A 16,000-nucleotide genomic window follows, 5' to 3' on the forward strand; every position below is an offset into this window, starting at 1 on the left:
CTACACCTGGATAGGAGTTTTTCACAAATTATTTTCCCTCTTGATCTTTCCTCGTGGGCCTATTTTTACACATTATATTTTATACAACTTGTGGCTGTATTGCACATACTTTTTTAGGATGGTATTTTCAGGGCAGTGAGTTAGGTCAACAGAGTCTTTTTTTAAAAAAAATCATTAATGGAGCTGGAGAGATGGTTCAGTGGTTAGGAGCACTTACTGCTCTTGCAGAAGACCTGGTCCCAGAACCCACGTGGTGGCTCACAAATATACCAGTAACTCCAGGGTATGCAATGCCCTCTTCTGGCATCCTTGGGCACCTGCACACACAGTGCATATACACACACTTGAGCCCACACATCTACATAAAACAAATCTTTAAATTGGCATGTATAACAAGTGTACTTGTACTAGGACTTTTGGGGGGGGGGAAGTAGAGAAACATGCAAAAACGTGTGTGGATACCTATAGAGAAGTTAATCACATAAAGGCTAAATGCAAAGGGTGAAGAACATGCCACCTGATCAGTGCAGTTGTCAAAAATGAGGACATAAGGATCCTCTGCCCGAGGAATCAGGATAAACTGCGGTTGTGAAGCTAGCAAATATGAAAATTCCTGACAGCCGCTACCTCCTTGCCTGGCTGGACGACCTGGATGTCAGGTCGCACGTCAGAACCCAAAGGCACACAGACTCAGTCTGTGAGCATCGCTTTTCCTTGGAAGATTGATTATGTGAAGCAGTGTGAGGATTCAAGGACACTGATGTTTAAGGGTTTGAGTATTTACCATGTAAATACTCCCTGTCAGGGCAACTTCCACAAAAGCAAGTGTGTGTCTTGAAGTCCACAAAGTCCGACATAAAGCAGGAACACCTTCAAGAAACCTCAGTTTTAAAACAAACCAATAGGGCTGGAGAGTTGGCTCAGAGGTGAAGAATGCTTGCTGAAGACAATTCCCAGCACCACCTCACTAGTGACTCCAGCTTCAGGGGGATCCGACGCCCTCTTCTGGCCCCCAGAGCACTGCACTCGCACGCAAAAACCTCACACGCATACACATAATTAGAAAATAAATCTTATAAACAAAGAACCGCTGGCTTCCCTGCGTCCAGTCCCTGGTTCTTATGCATCTCTAAGCCTTGCGGGCCAGGGGGTCAACAAGCTTCCTTTCCTCCTGCACACGCGCCGGGACCCTTAGGTCGTCCCAGCCCGCCGCTCGGAATTCTCCCTGGCCTGCCAAGCCCCACGCCCCCCGGCCCGCCCCGCGCCGCTTGTTTACTCCCCGGCGCAGCCTAGTTCTTCCCGGAGCCCGCCCCCACCGGCCGCCTATTGGTCGAAGTGACGCGAAGGCCTGCGCCGATTGGCCGCAGTAGCGGAGGCGCGGGTGAGTGGGGTAGGCTGCGCCTGAGGCCCAGAAGGGGTAGCAGGCCATGGCGGCGGCGACTGCGGCTGTGGCGGGTTGGCTGAGCTGGGTGCTTGCCGCGCTCTGTCTGGGCAGCACCGCGGGGGAGGCGGCGCCGGGAGCGGGACTGCTGGGCTTCTGCATGGAGGAGGACAGCGCGCCGGGCGCAGGCTCACTGCGCGGAAGGGCAGCGCCGGAGGCCACTCTCTGCTTGCGACTCTTCTGCTCGGGCTTAGCAAACAGTTCCTGGACCTGGGTGGCCCCGGAGGGCGCAGGCTGCCCCGAGGGCGGGCGGGCGACCGAGCCCGACGAGGCGGCCGCCCCCACGGGCGAGTGGCGTGCGCTGCTGCGCCTGCGCGCCGAGGCCGGGCGCCCGCGCTCCGCGCTGCTGGCGGTGCGCGTGGAACCGGGCGGCGGGGCGGCCGAGGAGGCGGCGCCGCCCTGGGCGCTGGGGCTGGGGGCGGCCGGGTTGCTGGCCCTGGCGGCCGTGGCGCGCGGCCTGCAGCTGAGCGCGCTGGCGCTGGCGCCGGCCGAGGTGCAGGTGCTGCGCGAGAGCGGCTCGGAGGCGGAGCGCGCGGTGGCGCGGCGCCTAGAACCCGCGCGGCGCTGGGCCGGCTGCGCCCTGGGCGCGCTGCTGCTGCTGGCCAGCTTGGCGCAGGCGGCCCTGGCGGTGCTGCTGTACCGAGCGGCCGGCCAGCGAGCCGTGCCCGCCGTGCTGGGTTGCGCGGGGCTGGTGTTCCTGGTGGGCGAGGTGCTGCCGGTCGCCGTGAGCGGGCGCTGGGCGCTGGCGCTGGCGCCGCGCGCGCTGGGCCTCAGCCGCCTGGCGGTGCTGCTCACCTTGCCCGTGGCGCTGCCAGTGGGGCAGCTGCTGGAGCTGGCAGCGCGGCCAGGGCGTCTCCGGGAGCGCGTGCTGGAGCTGGCGCGCGGCGGCGGCGACCCCTACAGCGATCTCAGCAAGGGCGTGCTGCGCTATCGGACCGTGGAGGACGTGCTCACGCCCCTCGAAGACTGCTTTATGTTGGACTCCGGCGCTGTCCTGGACTTCGGCGTCCTCGCCAGTATCATGCAGAGCGGCCACACGCGCATCCCAGTGTACGAGGAGGAGCGCTCCAACATCGTGGACATACTGTACCTCAAGGACTTGGCCTTCGTGGACCCCGAGGACTGCACGCCGCTCAGCACCATCACCCGTTTCTACAACCATCCCCTCCACTTTGTCTTCAACGACACCAAATTGGACGCTGTCTTGGAGGAGTTCAAGCGAGGTAAGGGGATGGTGGGAAGAGTCTCACTCCACTGGACAGGGCACTAAGACTTGACCTTTTCCAGAAAGTGGTAGCCTTGAGTCCTAGAATGACCTTTGGGAATATTTAAAGACCATCTTTTAGAAATGGGAAGGGAAGTACTGTGTGAGTCTGATGCAGGAGGATCGGAAGGTGGTTCCAGGCCAGTCTGGGTTGTGTAGTAAGACACTGTTTATTTAAAAAAGAGAGAGAGAGAAAGAGAGAAGACGTAACTCAGTGCTTGCCTAACATACACGAAGCCCTGAGTCACTAAGTAGGTGGTGGCCTACCTACTTAGAAAGATGGAAGCCAGACTGGGCTAAAGATTCTGCCTCAAAAGTAAGTGAATGAACAAAAGCCTCCCGTGGTCCCTCTCAGCTCAGTTGGCAGCAAGCTTGTCTACTTGGCTCTAACCCCAGAGGTTTCTTTCTCCTGGGCCATTCTGTGCGCTTGGGCTTCCAGGCTCACCCAGATTCTTGGATAGTAACTAAAAGGATGTCAGAAGGCTATGGTAACTGGAAATTGTTATCTTCGCCTATTTAATATTAAATTAGCTGGACCTGTGATGTTTCCTGGCCCTTCCAGGTTGCAGGACAAGGAAGGACTCATAAATAGTTCTCTACGGGTACTGAGGAAACTTTCATTTAATGTCATTGAAAGCAACATCATGAATAATGATTTAATTACCCTTCCTGGCTTTTATCCCCTTAAAGGTTTTTTTTCCCTGAGACTTTTATTTTTATGGGTATGAGTGTTTGTACATATTATATCTGGGTACCATTTGCATGCCATTTCTGTGGAAGCCGGAAGAGGGGACTGGGTTCCTTAGGACTGGAGTTACAGTTGTTAGCTGTCCTGTAGGTGCTGGGAACTGAACCCTGGGTCCTCCAATGCTCTTAACAGCTGAGCCATCTCTTTAGCTTGCTCCCTTTCATTTAAATTGTTTTTCCTCACCAGCCGTTAAGCCCAGGGTCTCACTCATGCCAGGCAGGTGCTCTTCCCCTAAACCACACTGCCATTTCCATTTCCGGTCTTCCCATTCTCTGCCTAAAGCTTCTGGGATTCTCCCTTAACTCGACATTTTTCACCAAGTCCTTTCACTGCTTTGTTTAAGCAGCTTTTAAGATTTACTTATTTTATGTTTATGAGTGTTTTGCTTGCGTATATGTATGCTCACCTAGTGAATGTCTGGTACCTGAGAAGGCCGGAGGGGGAAGGGAGTGAGGGAACCAAAAGGATGTGGCTTCCAGTATAGCTCTCTGTCTTCATCCTTAGGATGCTTTTTAGAGCTTGAGTGTTCCTTGCCTACCTGATAATGCCTCTTTGGAGGGTAGGGGAGATGCACACCAGGGCCCTAGGTGGGCTGGGCTGTGTGATTAGAAGTGGGTGGAGCACAACCCCCTTGAAGTGGGCAGCTGGCAAATCTTCTGGCCCCAGGTCCACTCAGTGAGCCCCTGGACAATCAGTACAGGAGGCAGCTCTCGGTAATGAACACACTCTTGTGTCGAGTGCAGTGTGTGCCAGGCTCTGATGGGCACTCTGCATGCCCAGTCTCCCTTTGTCTTTGTATACCTGTGTGTAGACCATGAATGGGTGAGTGCGAGACTGGTCTGTTGGAGGACCTCTCAGGTGTGTCTTGGCTTTTTCCTAGAACTTGGTCCTTCAGCCTCTTTCTAGTGCGTGGATAGGGTCTGTCTGGGCTGCTGTCACCCTAAAGTGCTCGGACTAAAGTGCTGGGTGTTTCCTACACCCAGATTGTAACTCAGAGTGGTTTTTACTGATCAGTGGCTGATGTGGACAGCGGTGGTGCGGGGAACCCAAGAAGTGTGCCGCATTGGCTTGAGGAGGTGATCAGGGAGGCATTAGGAGGTAGACTAGAGGTCATCTGCTGCTTGGCTAAGGCTGTGGAGCCAGAGCTAGTACTGGAGGAAGCCTGTGTGTATGATAGTATTGGCTGGAGCCAGGAGCAGGTGTTTTCTTACATTGGAATTTGTGTTCCGAGGAGCAGATGTGAAGATTCAAATGTCAGTGTAGAAGTAATCTATCTCCTGGGCTACAGGAGTGATACAGAAAGCCTGGGGAACACAAAGCACGCAGGAGGATGGGGCAGGAAAAGATACGAGGAACAGTCTGAACCCCAGAAGTAAGAGGGACCAGAAGCTTAGGATGTCCTGAGGGCTAAGAGAACAGACCACCTTTTAAGAGAGGTCAGCAATCAGAATGACTTTGGCTTTTTTCCCTCGCGGTGCTAGGGAAGGAACTCAGAGCCGGGTATGTTAGTCAAGCACTTTGCCACTGAGTTTTTGTTCTTGATCTGTGGATCTGGGGCAGAGGAGTAATTGGGAGAATGAATGTAGATGGCCTTCACTCACCATGCACGGCTGCAAAGTAGAGCCCAGGGAGCAGTGACCACCAGAGGACCAGAGGATGGAGAATGTGTGTCAGGGGGAAACCCTCTGCTCTTGGGTTTAGGTTGGAAAAATAGACATGTCAACAAGAAGGAAATGGCACACACAGGGAAGGCCACGGGTATGGTTGCTCCAGATTTGGGGTTGGCCTCTGGAGGACTCAGCAGGCAGGTTTCAAACATCCTGATGCTGAAGGATTTGGGGGTGAATGCCTCTCTGTTTAAATAGATTATTCCAGAAGCTTCCCAATAACATGCCTTCTAGGAGCAGGGTACAACCTAGAGATCTGTGGGATCCTTTCTGTCCCCTGACTTTGGTCCTGTTATGAATGGGGAGCTTCCTTGGCCTGCATTTCCTTGTGTGGGTCCTTTCTGTCCCAGCTCTTTATACTTTTCCTCTCTTAAGAACAAGTGACAGGGAGCTGGAGAGATGACTCAGCGGTTAAGAGCATTGCCTGCTCTTCCAAAGGTCCTGAGTTCAATTCCCTGCAACCACATGGTGGGTCACAACCATCTGTAATGAGGTCTGGTGCCTCTTCTGGCCTGCAGGCATCTACATAGACAGAATATTGTATACAAAACAAACAAACAAATAAATAAGTAAACAAGTGACAGTCTTCCTGATGTCACAGTTTTTAGACCAGTTCTCTCCCCTCTCACAAGCATCTGAGACTGTGGTGGCCTCTGATCTTCATGGAGCTTGAGTCTGTGGTACCTTGTGCGCCCTGTGGGAGCCCTTGTCCATGTTGTGGCCTCTGATCTTCCTGGAGCTTGAGTCTGTGGTACCTTGTCTAGCATCCTGTGGGAGCCCTGGTTCATGTGGTGGCCTCTGATCTTCCTGGAGCTTGAGTCTGTGGTACCTTGTCTAGCACCCTGTGGGAGTGCTGGTCCATGTGCTTATTTCAAGCAGCATTAGGTTGGGACTTTTGTAAACTGGGGAAGAGGTACCCCTTGCAGGGATTGTTTTGTGTACAAGTTGCCTGACAGAGAGAGTACTTTGGAGTAAAGCAAGCAGTCAACCCATTGCCTTCTTCCCTGTCAACCCCATGAGACTCTTGAAGCAGAGGAAGGATTAGGGATGAGCTCTTCATTTGGCCTCTGCCCTCACAAACTTGAGGTCTGGTTTACTGTCTGTCAAGCTAAGGGTTGTCATGGTGCTGAGATGAGTCAGCTTTGCCCAGTTGCTGGGAGGAATGTTGCCACATGATTTTTCTCAGTGTGCATACATACATGGTTGCTTTAGAAGATATCAAAGGGGGCTTGAGGCATGGGTCAGTGATGGGGGAGTGAGAAATAACCAGGTTTCTATCCCCAGCAACACACACACACAAAATGTTCAGCGTCCAAATAATTACACTGCTTTTGAGCCTGCTAACTAAAATAAAAATTCTAGAGCCTTCCAGTTTGTGGTTTATTCATCAGGTTATGTCAGTCATACCTGCCATGGTTCTGTGGAGCTGGCCTAGCCAGACTTTACCCTAGGGAATATACAGTCCTGTCCAGTGGGGACGAAATGTTAATTCCTCCAGCCCCTCTTTCTTTCCCCCTGCTGTTTCCTTGTAAAAGGCCTTGTGTCCCTCCAAGCTCTATCTTATGTATTCATATGGCCAGGGGCTCCTCCTATTTATTATTGAACCACCCAGGTGCAGTGGGTCACAGAATTGTGAGTCTTTTTCAAAGAACTTTGAGAGCACCGGAGAGGTTAATCCCTTCCAGTAAGTGGCATGTTGGAGGGAGGGGCTCAGTCTTGGAAGGAGGGAGCTGCCTTGAGGCTCCTCTGCTCTGATGGCCTTTTAGAACCCAGACTTTGGTTTTGAGAATCCAAAACTTGCATCTTGCACTCTTGGCCTTCCCTGCCCGGCCTCACAAGTTTGTATTTCCATGGCAGAGCAGCCCTTGTGGAAATGGCACCTACCTGCTAGCTTGAGTTAGTTCCAGCACTATCTCCAAGGATTGGAAGGAATTAGAAACCTGGCACTTTGACCCAATACCTCTGACTCAACAGAATGAGCAGTTATCAGGGGCATGTGGCCTTTTCCTCCTGGGAGGCTTTCATCTTTTCCCAGGGTGTTGAAGCCTCCTAAAGAAAGATGCATTATTTGGTTTATATTTCATGATTCATGCGAAGGCCGAGGCATTTTCTCCAAAAGATCCTGGGAGCAGTCATAGCATAGTCATGTGGGTCTGGACCAGTTTTTTTCACTAGTAATAGGAGTGTGTGTTCTCCTGCCTTGCCTCGGACCTGCTTGTCTCCATCCTATAACCCTCTAACCCACTTATGACTCTGGCACCCTTGAGTGGACCCTTTCTGGGTTGTTGTGTGCTACAAGTGTTAGGCACATATATATCAGGTTTCAAAGGTGTGTTATATAAAAAGAGGTGTAAAGTGTATATGTATATGTATATATATACACACACACACACATAGTGTTTTCATGTTGGTTACATGTTGGGATGATACTTTGGCTATATTGGATAACATACAGTGTTAAAATGTTACTAAAAGATTTTAAATTACATATATAACTTGCACTCTGTCTTTCAAATAGATGTAAAGTTTTATGGATGGAAAACACTTTGTGACCCCAAGTAAATTTATGAACTTTCCCCAACATTTGCCAGCCCTGTAAGAGTTGGGTTTTGTCAAGTTTTTCTGTCCTCATTAAATCAGCCAATAGGAAAGTGAATGAGAAAGACACAGGAGCAAGGGGGGATGTTCCAGCTCTAGTTCTTCCTCTTGACATACTACGGATTCTAAATGCCACGCTTACCAGTGCCATCCTCTAAAAGACCCCTGAGGGGCAGCTCTCAGAATTGGGAAAACCTGCTGAGGATGCATGTCTACCCTCTTAGCACTAGAGAGGTAAGAGGGTCACATCCCAGGCCAACTGAGATTGTATAGCGAGACCCTTCCTCAAGAAACAAAAGGGGAAAACTAAGTACAGCAGTGCACATTTGATCTCAGCACTTCTGAGACTGAGGCAGGAGCATTGTAATTGCCAGGACAACATTGGCTGCAGTAATGAAGTCCAGCATTAAAAATAAAGTCAGATAGATGAGTAATAAAATCAGGCCAGGCAGTGGTGGCGCCCACCATTAATTCCAGCACTCAGGAGGCAGAGGCAGGTGGATCTCTGTGAGTTCCAAGACAGCTAGGGCTACACAGAGAAACCTGCCTCAAAAAACCAAAGGGGGGGGGTAAGAAGAGGGCTGGGAATACAGCTCAGGGCAGGGGCTAGAGTGCTGTGTAGCAGGTATGGGGCCCTTGTGTGCTCACTAGTGTGCGGAGGAAAGGGTGTGGTGTGGCCGGTACAAGCGTCTTCTGCTTTTTGGTGTAAGAAAACCTGGGAGGTCCTATAGTGTGCAAATCCGCGTCCCTTCCTACAGGGAAGTCCCACCTGGCCATCGTGCAGAAGGTGAACAATGAAGGGGAGGGCGACCCCTTCTACGAGGTGCTGGGCTTGGTCACGCTGGAGGACGTTATTGAGGAGATCATCAGGTCTGAGATCCTGGACGAGTCTGAAGACTACCGTGAGTTTAACCTTCGTTCTCTAACTCAGAGTCCTCCCAGCAGCCTGAAAGACGTCTGTTTAAGGGGCCAGTGGGTCTTAATGCTGCTGAAAACTAGCTAGAGCTCCAGCTAGACCTTATCTTCCCTACTGTGGTGTGGGCCATTGTTGCCCTCCGTATAAGCCATGCAGACTGTCCCATTGTTGACTTTTGTGGCCCCTGTGTGAGCAGGGAGCTTTGTAACAGCCTTTCATCACTGAAGGAAGCGTCTGCCCTTGACAGGCCAGTGCCTTCCTGCTGTTTTTACTGGCCCACATTCTGTTGCACATAGCTCCTTAATGCCTTCTTTGAACTGGGTGTGAAGCTCAGTAGTAGAATATCTGTCTAGCTCGAATGGGGCTGTGTATGGTCACTTGCACCATATAGGCTTTAAAAAAAATTCTACATCTTTAATCCTAGCAAGGCAGAGTTGGGTAGTTCTCTGAGTTCCTGACAAGCAGGATATATAGTAGACCCTGTCTCCAAAACAAGAAAAAAAATATTCTTTATGACCAGCTGCTGAGCAGGTCTTTGGTAGCAGACAGTCATGGGACCTTTGATTGTGTCTTCCTCTTCTAAGGATGATGGCCAACTCTGTCGGGCTCGGGCAGATGCAGAGCCCATGCTTAAGCTGGGGCTTCACATGGCCACTTGGGACCCTGCTCTGCCACACCTGTGTCTTCAGTTCCTGAACCGATGCAGGGTCATCAGGGTAACTGCTGCCATTTGCTGTGAGTGATCTTCAAGCACTCGCATCTAAAGGATCTCCACAGCATCAGTCTCTTCTGCAGGAAAGCCAGACCTCCTCTGGGCATGGCTAGAAGTGTGGCTGTTGCCTCCTCTGTCCTAGGCATTATTGTATGGTGGGCATGGCAGCTCAGTGTCTTGCAGGGAGCAGTGCCAAGGATGTTTCCTTGAGGCCCTGGTGATGTCTCCCCTGAAATCCCTGGACCTTGGCAGGAAGGAATGGGTGGCAGTGCCATTGGCTCTGTTTGTGTTCATACTTGGGTGCTGATCACCACTCATGCCATCTTTTCTGCCTTACAGACACCAAGGTGAAGAAGAGGACTGTTGCCCTGAGCACCCCCCTCAAGCGGAAGGAAGAATTCTCCTTATTCAAGGTGTCTGATGATGAATATAAAGTAAAAATCTCGCCTCAGCTGCTCCTGGCCACCCAGCGCTTCCTTTCCCGAGGTGAGGGTGAAGGATGGTCCTTGCCCCTGGTCTCACCACCCAGAGGGTCAAGAAACCACCCAGACCAGACACCAGCTTGGCTCCTAGTGAGCTGGAGGCTCTCGAAGAGCATCTGCTTCCTTCTGCAGAGCTAGTGGGTGTCTCTTGATAAGGTGTGTTCTGGGAACCTCATCTGGCCCATGTTGTATGCCCTGCTTGGCGCTCTTGTATGGATTACCGCAGCCCAGGGACCACTGGGAGAGCCCAGGAGGCAGCAGGAGGCAGGTGTGATGACAGGCCATTTGGGCCCCAGTGGACACTGTCCCTTTCTCCCACCGTGGAGCAGAGGTGGATGTGTTCAGCCCATTGCGAATCTCCGAGAAAGTCTTGCTGCATCTGCTGAAGCATCCCAGTGTCAATCAGGAGGTGAGGTTTGATGAGAACAACCGCCTGGCCGCACACCATTACTTGTACCAGCGCAGCCAGCCGGTGGACTACTTCATTCTCATCTTACAGGTAACCATGGTTGCCCAAACCTGGAGACAGATTCAGACAGCCACTCTTAAATAATTGGGGTTGTGGTTTCTCCTGTACTCTCTTACGACGGGAGAGATAACCTGTCCACCTCTGTCTTCCTCTCAGGGCAAGGTCGAGGTGGAAATTGGGAAAGAGGGCCTGAAGTTCGAGAATGGGGCTTTCACATACTATGGAGTGTCTGCTCTGACAGCTCCGTCTTCAGGTAAGTCATGACCCCTCTGCAGCTGAGGGTTGTCATGGTTGCAGACACCCTGGATGCTACAGCGGTTCTTCGTGCCCAGGACACTGGCTTCGCAAGAGCCTGTGTTCTTGCCCCACAAGAGGCTTCTTGTCTCCAGGCAGTGTAGCGGGCAGAGCAGCATCTCTGCCTTGTTTATATTGGTAGCCCACTCAGTCCCTGCAAACGTTCTAAGGTGGCTTCTTCATAGTCTTCCATGTTCCCACCCATCTCAAAGGTGACTTAAGGGGTGGGCCCTAGAGGCTGTGTGGTTGTCCCATTGCCTTCTACCGTCTCTGATTATTCCTTCCATAGCTCACCAGTCCCCAGTGTCTTCACGCCAGCTTATCCGCCATGACCTGCAGCCTGAACCAACTGAGAGCACTCGCTCTTCCACATACTGTCCTGACTACACCGTGAGGGCTCTTTCTGACCTGCAGCTCATTAAGGTGACTGTTTGAGCTACACATTGGTGCTACTTTAACTGACTTTGTGCTCCCAAGGGGCTAGTTCAGTTGATCACTGTGAAGTTGGAGAGTGAACTCAGCACAAGATGACAGGCTCACATCCTGAATGGTGGGACCTCCCCTTCTCCCTGGACTGTTGGACTGTTGGGGTCTGGACATGTCTGGAGACCTTGCACCTGATCTCTCCATTATAGATCTTAAAATCTTAAAATTTGGCTGTAAAACAAAACCATGTGGCTCAAAGACTTTCTGGCCTTCACTCGTTTAAAGGTCATGCTCATGCCTGTCTAGTGCAGGTCAGAGGTGGGAGCGCTGCTGTGTATGTCACAGATTGCAACTGCTGTGTAATTACTCTGTTCTCTAGGTCACACGGCTGCAGTACCTTAATGCACTTCTGGCTTCCCGAGCCCAAAGCTTGCCTCCGTCCCCAGAGAATGCTGAGCTCCACGCCATCCCAGGCAGCCAGACCAGGCTCCTTGGTGACACGTCTACTGAGACAGCAGGTGAGCCTCACATGGAACATCCTGCAGTGTTGGGGTCCAGGGGTCACGGGAAATCCTGCTACTGTGCTGCTTGTGCTCCCTACTCCCCTGTCTTCTATCCTCGTTTCTCTGCCCATCCTTTTCCTTCTTGTTGTTTGGAGTAGCTTGAATTACTCGATCAAGTGGCACTCAAAATAGAGCAGAAGGCCTTTTCTCTCTGTGGCCTCTTAGAGATGACTTAATTAGTTCTTGATAAGTGGGGAAATGTTCAGTTTAGAAACTCTCAGGCCACTTAAGACCACGGTCAGGTCACTTAGAGAATCAAGATTTGGCTTATCCTCGGCCCTGGCTTGAAGGAACACTTGCTGTGGAGCTGGGCCAGCACATGTTGGTAGTGAAGTTCTGTAGAGTTGGAAGCAGAAAGAGCTTGGGTCGGGGGCAGTTTGCATTATGGGTAGGCCCTGGGCTGCCTCATAGAGTCTGTTGGTTTGGGTGATGAAGGCCAAGGGTTTTCTGTTGTTTCTTGAGTTTATTGATCCTTGGATAAGGGTCAGGATTGCCAAACTGAACCTCGGAATTAGCTCCATTCTGCCACCCAAGGGACCCAAGTTCTTACTGGGTATTTACTCTGCAAGAATCATGTTTAGAGCTGACCCCATCTTCACTGGCGAAGCTGCCCACATCCTGAGAGGTGGGAATTGCTGTGTTTGTCCAACAGATGAGGAGTTGGGTTTGAGGGCCCAGGGCTAGACAGCCTCCTGGGGACTTAGGGCTGTGGTCACTGAGACCCACATTTAAAATCACAAACATGATCTTACAGTACAAATTTCTTTTTTAATCAAGAGGTGACATAAGGCACAAAGGAAAGAAACCCCTGACCCTGAGCCACAATGATGGCTCAAGCTCCTATGGGCTCTAGCTCTAGGTACTACTAGGGACAGCTGTGAGGCATCATTGCCTTTTAGTCTTGGCTGTGAGGCATGGGTCACCTTCCATTCTAAAGGAATGTCAATTTCAGAAAGGTATTTCTCACTGTGTTCCCACAGTGGTCAGCGTTCACCGTGGCATTTTGTAGAATACCCCAAAACAGAAGTACACACAGTCACATTAGCCTTACCAAGACTTGTTTCTAAAACATGAATGTTTTCTAGCTCCAACCACTAACTCAGACTGCATGGGCTATATTCAAGGTACAAGCGTGAACTGGGAGGATAGTTCTCTATTAAGAGTGTCTTCCTGGCTGTAGAGATGGCTCAGCAGTTAAAAGCACTGGCTGCTCTTCCAGGGGCCCTGAGTTCAATTCACAGCACCTACGTGGAGACTCACAGCACCCGTAATGAGATCTGGTGTCCTCTTCTATATACATAAGAAAGGAAGGAAATAAGGAAAAAAGGAAAGAAGGAAGGAAGGAAGAAAAAAAAGAGATAAAATCTTTTTTTAAGAAAAAGAATATCTTCCATCGGGGATTTTTCTCCCCTTCCCCATTCTGTCCTCCCCCCTTCGCTCCCTCCTCCTCGTTTCCTTTGCCTGCTTTTCTTTCCAAGTGCTGGGGGTTGAGCATAAAGCCTTGCACACCTAGGCCAGCTTTCTACCATTTGAGCTGTACCTCTAGTCTGTAGAGAATTTGTAATCCTCTTGGCTTTGCCCATTCTTTGGACATCCTTTACAAAGAGTAATTTACAGTGGCTTGAGGGCCATTTCTTCCTTAATGGTTTATCCTGCTGTTTGCTAACTTTTACCTAGGTGTGACCTGATGTTTGCCTCAGTGAGGTTTGCCTAACTCTGGGGTCTTCCTGTGTTTGAGTTACTGCACAGTGCTGCTTTTAGAGGGCACCGTTTAAACTAGTGCAGAGAGACTCAGTCCCGGTGGATTTGGGCACTAAATCCCTGGCAGAAAAGTGCTTTTGTTGAAATATTTGGAAGGTACTAGAATTTTAAACTGCCTACATCAGGGATTGGGCAGTGCACACCTTTTATCCCAGCACTCAGGAGACAGAGGCAGGTGGATCTCTGAGTTCAGGACAGCCAGGGCTAAACAGAGAAACCCTGTCTTGGAGGAAAAAAGAAAAAGTAAAAGAAAACACAAACAAACAAACAAACAAAAACCCCACTTACATCAGGGATCAACAAACTATGGTGTGGGGAGCCTGATTTGGCCAGGTTCCAGAGTTTATGAATAAGGTTTTATTAGAGTCCACCATTTGTTGGGGTTGTCTGGCTGCCTCTGAGTGGCAATGGTGACTTGCAAAATGTAAAATCTTGGCCCTTTTCTGAGTTTTCTGACCCTGGGACTCCTCGCCCTAGCAGCCCTGTAATTGGGACTTCCCTCTGTGGTCCCCAGCAACCCCTGTGTAGCACAGAGCCCTCCCCAGCCTTCCGCGTGGTGCTGAGGAGCTGAGGCCCACTGCCACTCAATAGCGTGTTTCCTCTTTTCTCTTCTCTCCGCTCTCTTCAGCCTTCCCAGTAGGCCTTTCCCTCTTTGGCACATTTGGAAACTGCAGTTGATAAATGACTGTGGACTAGTGAGCATTTTTTGTTTTAAGAAAACACCAAGGTAAATATCTGTTTCCTTTTTCTTTGATTTACTTTCCCCATCCTTTAGCTGTTGGCAGGCACTCCAGACAGCTTCCCCAGGCAGTGGTGCCTTTCTTTTGGTGGGGGGAGTTGGGAGGGATACTATATTTTATGTTTATATATTTACATGACACACCTGTTAGTCCTGGAGCACAAGGCTTCCTTGTAGCACAGGGGCTCTTGATCATCCACGGAAGTTTCTTTTTGCCCAGCATTGCTGCCTGAGCCCCCTGGAGTCAGAAATACATAGCACCCCCTAGGTACCATGGCTCACACCTATAATCTCAGTACTCCAGAGGATGAGGCAGGAGAACTGCCTTGAGTTTGAGGTCACTCTGCACTGCATGGTAAATTCCAAGCCAGCCAGCAAGACTTTGTCTCAAAACAAAATAAGGGCTGGCAGTATAGCTCTATGGGTAAAGATGCTTGCCACCAAGCATGATAACCCAAGTTCAGTCCCCAGGACCTATGTGTAGAAGGTAAGAACTGAATCTCACAGGTTGTCCAGGTTGTCCTCTGACCTCCATACATATGTCATGACATGTGCATAGCCTCACATGTTTATACAAACACACAAAATAAATGTAAGGAAAGCTGACTCACTATGAAAAATGAAAGAAATAAAGTTTAAAGGCCAGCTATGGTGGTACAGTCTATAATTCTCGTTCTTGGGAAGTGGAAGTAGGAGGATCTGGCATTCAAGATCAGCCTGGGCTGCATAAGACCCTGTCTCAACCCTGCTGCCCCAAAGAAGTGGGGAAAGGGCAGACCCACAAACCAATGACATAAAAAAAAAAAAAAACAAAAAACAAAAAAAAAAAAACCAAACAATAGCTCATCTTTGTCCTTTATGGGTGACATCTGCCCTTGGAATGGGTTTCTCCCTTGAGGCCTACTGACCATGTTCCTGACTCTGCTTTGATGGTTCCTGAGGTGTCCTGGGGCCCATCTATCCAAGCTGTTTCTCTTTGTCCTGAAGGTTCAGTACTTTGTTTTGCTAGAGCCTGCTCTCTTAACTAGTGTGAATACCGTTCTCTTTTTTCCCCCTCCTTAGGGTCCAGCAACAGCAGACCTGGCATCCCAGTGGAGGAGAGCCCTGGGCAGAACCCAGCAGTGTAACTGCTTGCCAGGCAGCCCTGAGCTGGAAATGGACAAGCGTGTGGGGAGCTGGGGAGAGTCAATCAGGAGCTTCATGCCAGCCTGTCTCCACCTATTCTGGCCACGTTTTAGATGGCCATTATAAGATGTGGGTCCTGGGCCTTCAGGTGACCCTGCCTTCCCTTAGGAGATTGGATTGGCAGGTCAGTCCTTTGTGTCTGGGGATGGAAGGAACAGCATCATCTCTAGTCCCCAGCTTTTCCCCTGATGCTGTAACAGCACAGTGTCTATACCTCCCTGAGCCAGGTGCCATGTGGGTGCGCAGTTACTGCCTTTACATGGCCTTGGCCTCTCTTTGTTTTTGGTTGGCCAACCCTCTATTGCTGGCATCACTTTGTGAGCAAACCAAGAGTGCCGGCTTTAGATGGAGAGTCGAGTCTATGGCCCTGTCGCGTACTTTTTGGCTTCCCTTACAATGCCATATTTTGATTCATACACTCCAGTTTTTTCCATGTGCCAAATCTAAAAGCACGGTTCCCCCAATAAATATGTGCCCTAGTTCTGCTCCCTCCTGTGGAGGTGGCTTCTCTGACTCCTTCTGAAGTCATGAGCAGGCTGGCCCAGTTACACAGGAAGCCTGCCCAGCATGGCCTGGGGTCAGCTTTCATTTCTCCCCCACTTGTGCATAGTACCACTAATGGTATTGTCAGTTTCTGTTTGAGGTCATGGGTGGAAGGCTAAAAGTCAGTGTTGAGTGACCGCTTATTGTACCTGCCTTGTACTTCTGTCCTAAGTCCAGGGAGATGTGCACCTG

The 16,000-nt window shown here is 50.6% G+C and overlaps 1 protein-coding gene across 3 annotated transcripts; it reads left to right on the forward strand.

The window, feature by feature from the left end:
• Positions 1–1,396: 1,396 nt before the first annotated feature.
• On the forward strand, positions 1,397–15,989 carry Cnnm3 (cyclin and CBS domain divalent metal cation transport mediator 3). 3 transcript variants are annotated; one of them, XM_038342496.1, is made up of 9 exons: positions 1,397–2,664; positions 8,477–8,620; positions 9,686–9,832; positions 10,158–10,327; positions 10,454–10,550; positions 10,881–11,014; positions 11,397–11,535; positions 13,970–14,068; positions 15,143–15,989. In XM_038342496.1, the coding sequence occupies exons 1-8, from the start codon at positions 1,428–1,430 to the stop codon at positions 14,017–14,019; spliced, it is 2,118 nt and encodes a 705-aa protein (XP_038198424.1). In that variant the 5' UTR covers positions 1,397–1,427; the 3' UTR covers positions 14,020–14,068; positions 15,143–15,989. The 3 variants fall into 3 exon arrangements, with proteins under 3 accessions (XP_038198424.1, XP_038198423.1, XP_038198422.1); XM_038342495.1 differs by having other exon boundaries at positions 13,970–15,989; XM_038342494.1 differs by lacking the exon at positions 13,970–14,068.
• Positions 15,990–16,000: the final 11 nt, after the last annotated feature.

This window comes from Arvicola amphibius, chromosome 9 (assembly GCF_903992535.2).
Source record: "Arvicola amphibius chromosome 9, mArvAmp1.2, whole genome shotgun sequence".
Classification (NCBI taxonomy): domain Eukaryota; kingdom Metazoa; phylum Chordata; class Mammalia; order Rodentia; family Cricetidae; genus Arvicola; species Arvicola amphibius.

Coding starts and splice junctions, on each gene's coding strand:
- Cnnm3 (XM_038342494.1), top strand. CDS start 1,428: ATGGCGGCGGCGACTGCGGCTGTGGCGGGTTGGCTGAGCTGGGTGCTT. Junction 10,328..10,453: donor ACTTCATTCTCATCTTACAG/GTAACCATGGTT, acceptor TCTTCCTCTCAG/GGCAAGGTCGAGGTGGAAAT. Junction 10,551..10,880: donor TCTGACAGCTCCGTCTTCAG/GTAAGTCATGAC, acceptor TTCCTTCCATAG/CTCACCAGTCCCCAGTGTCT.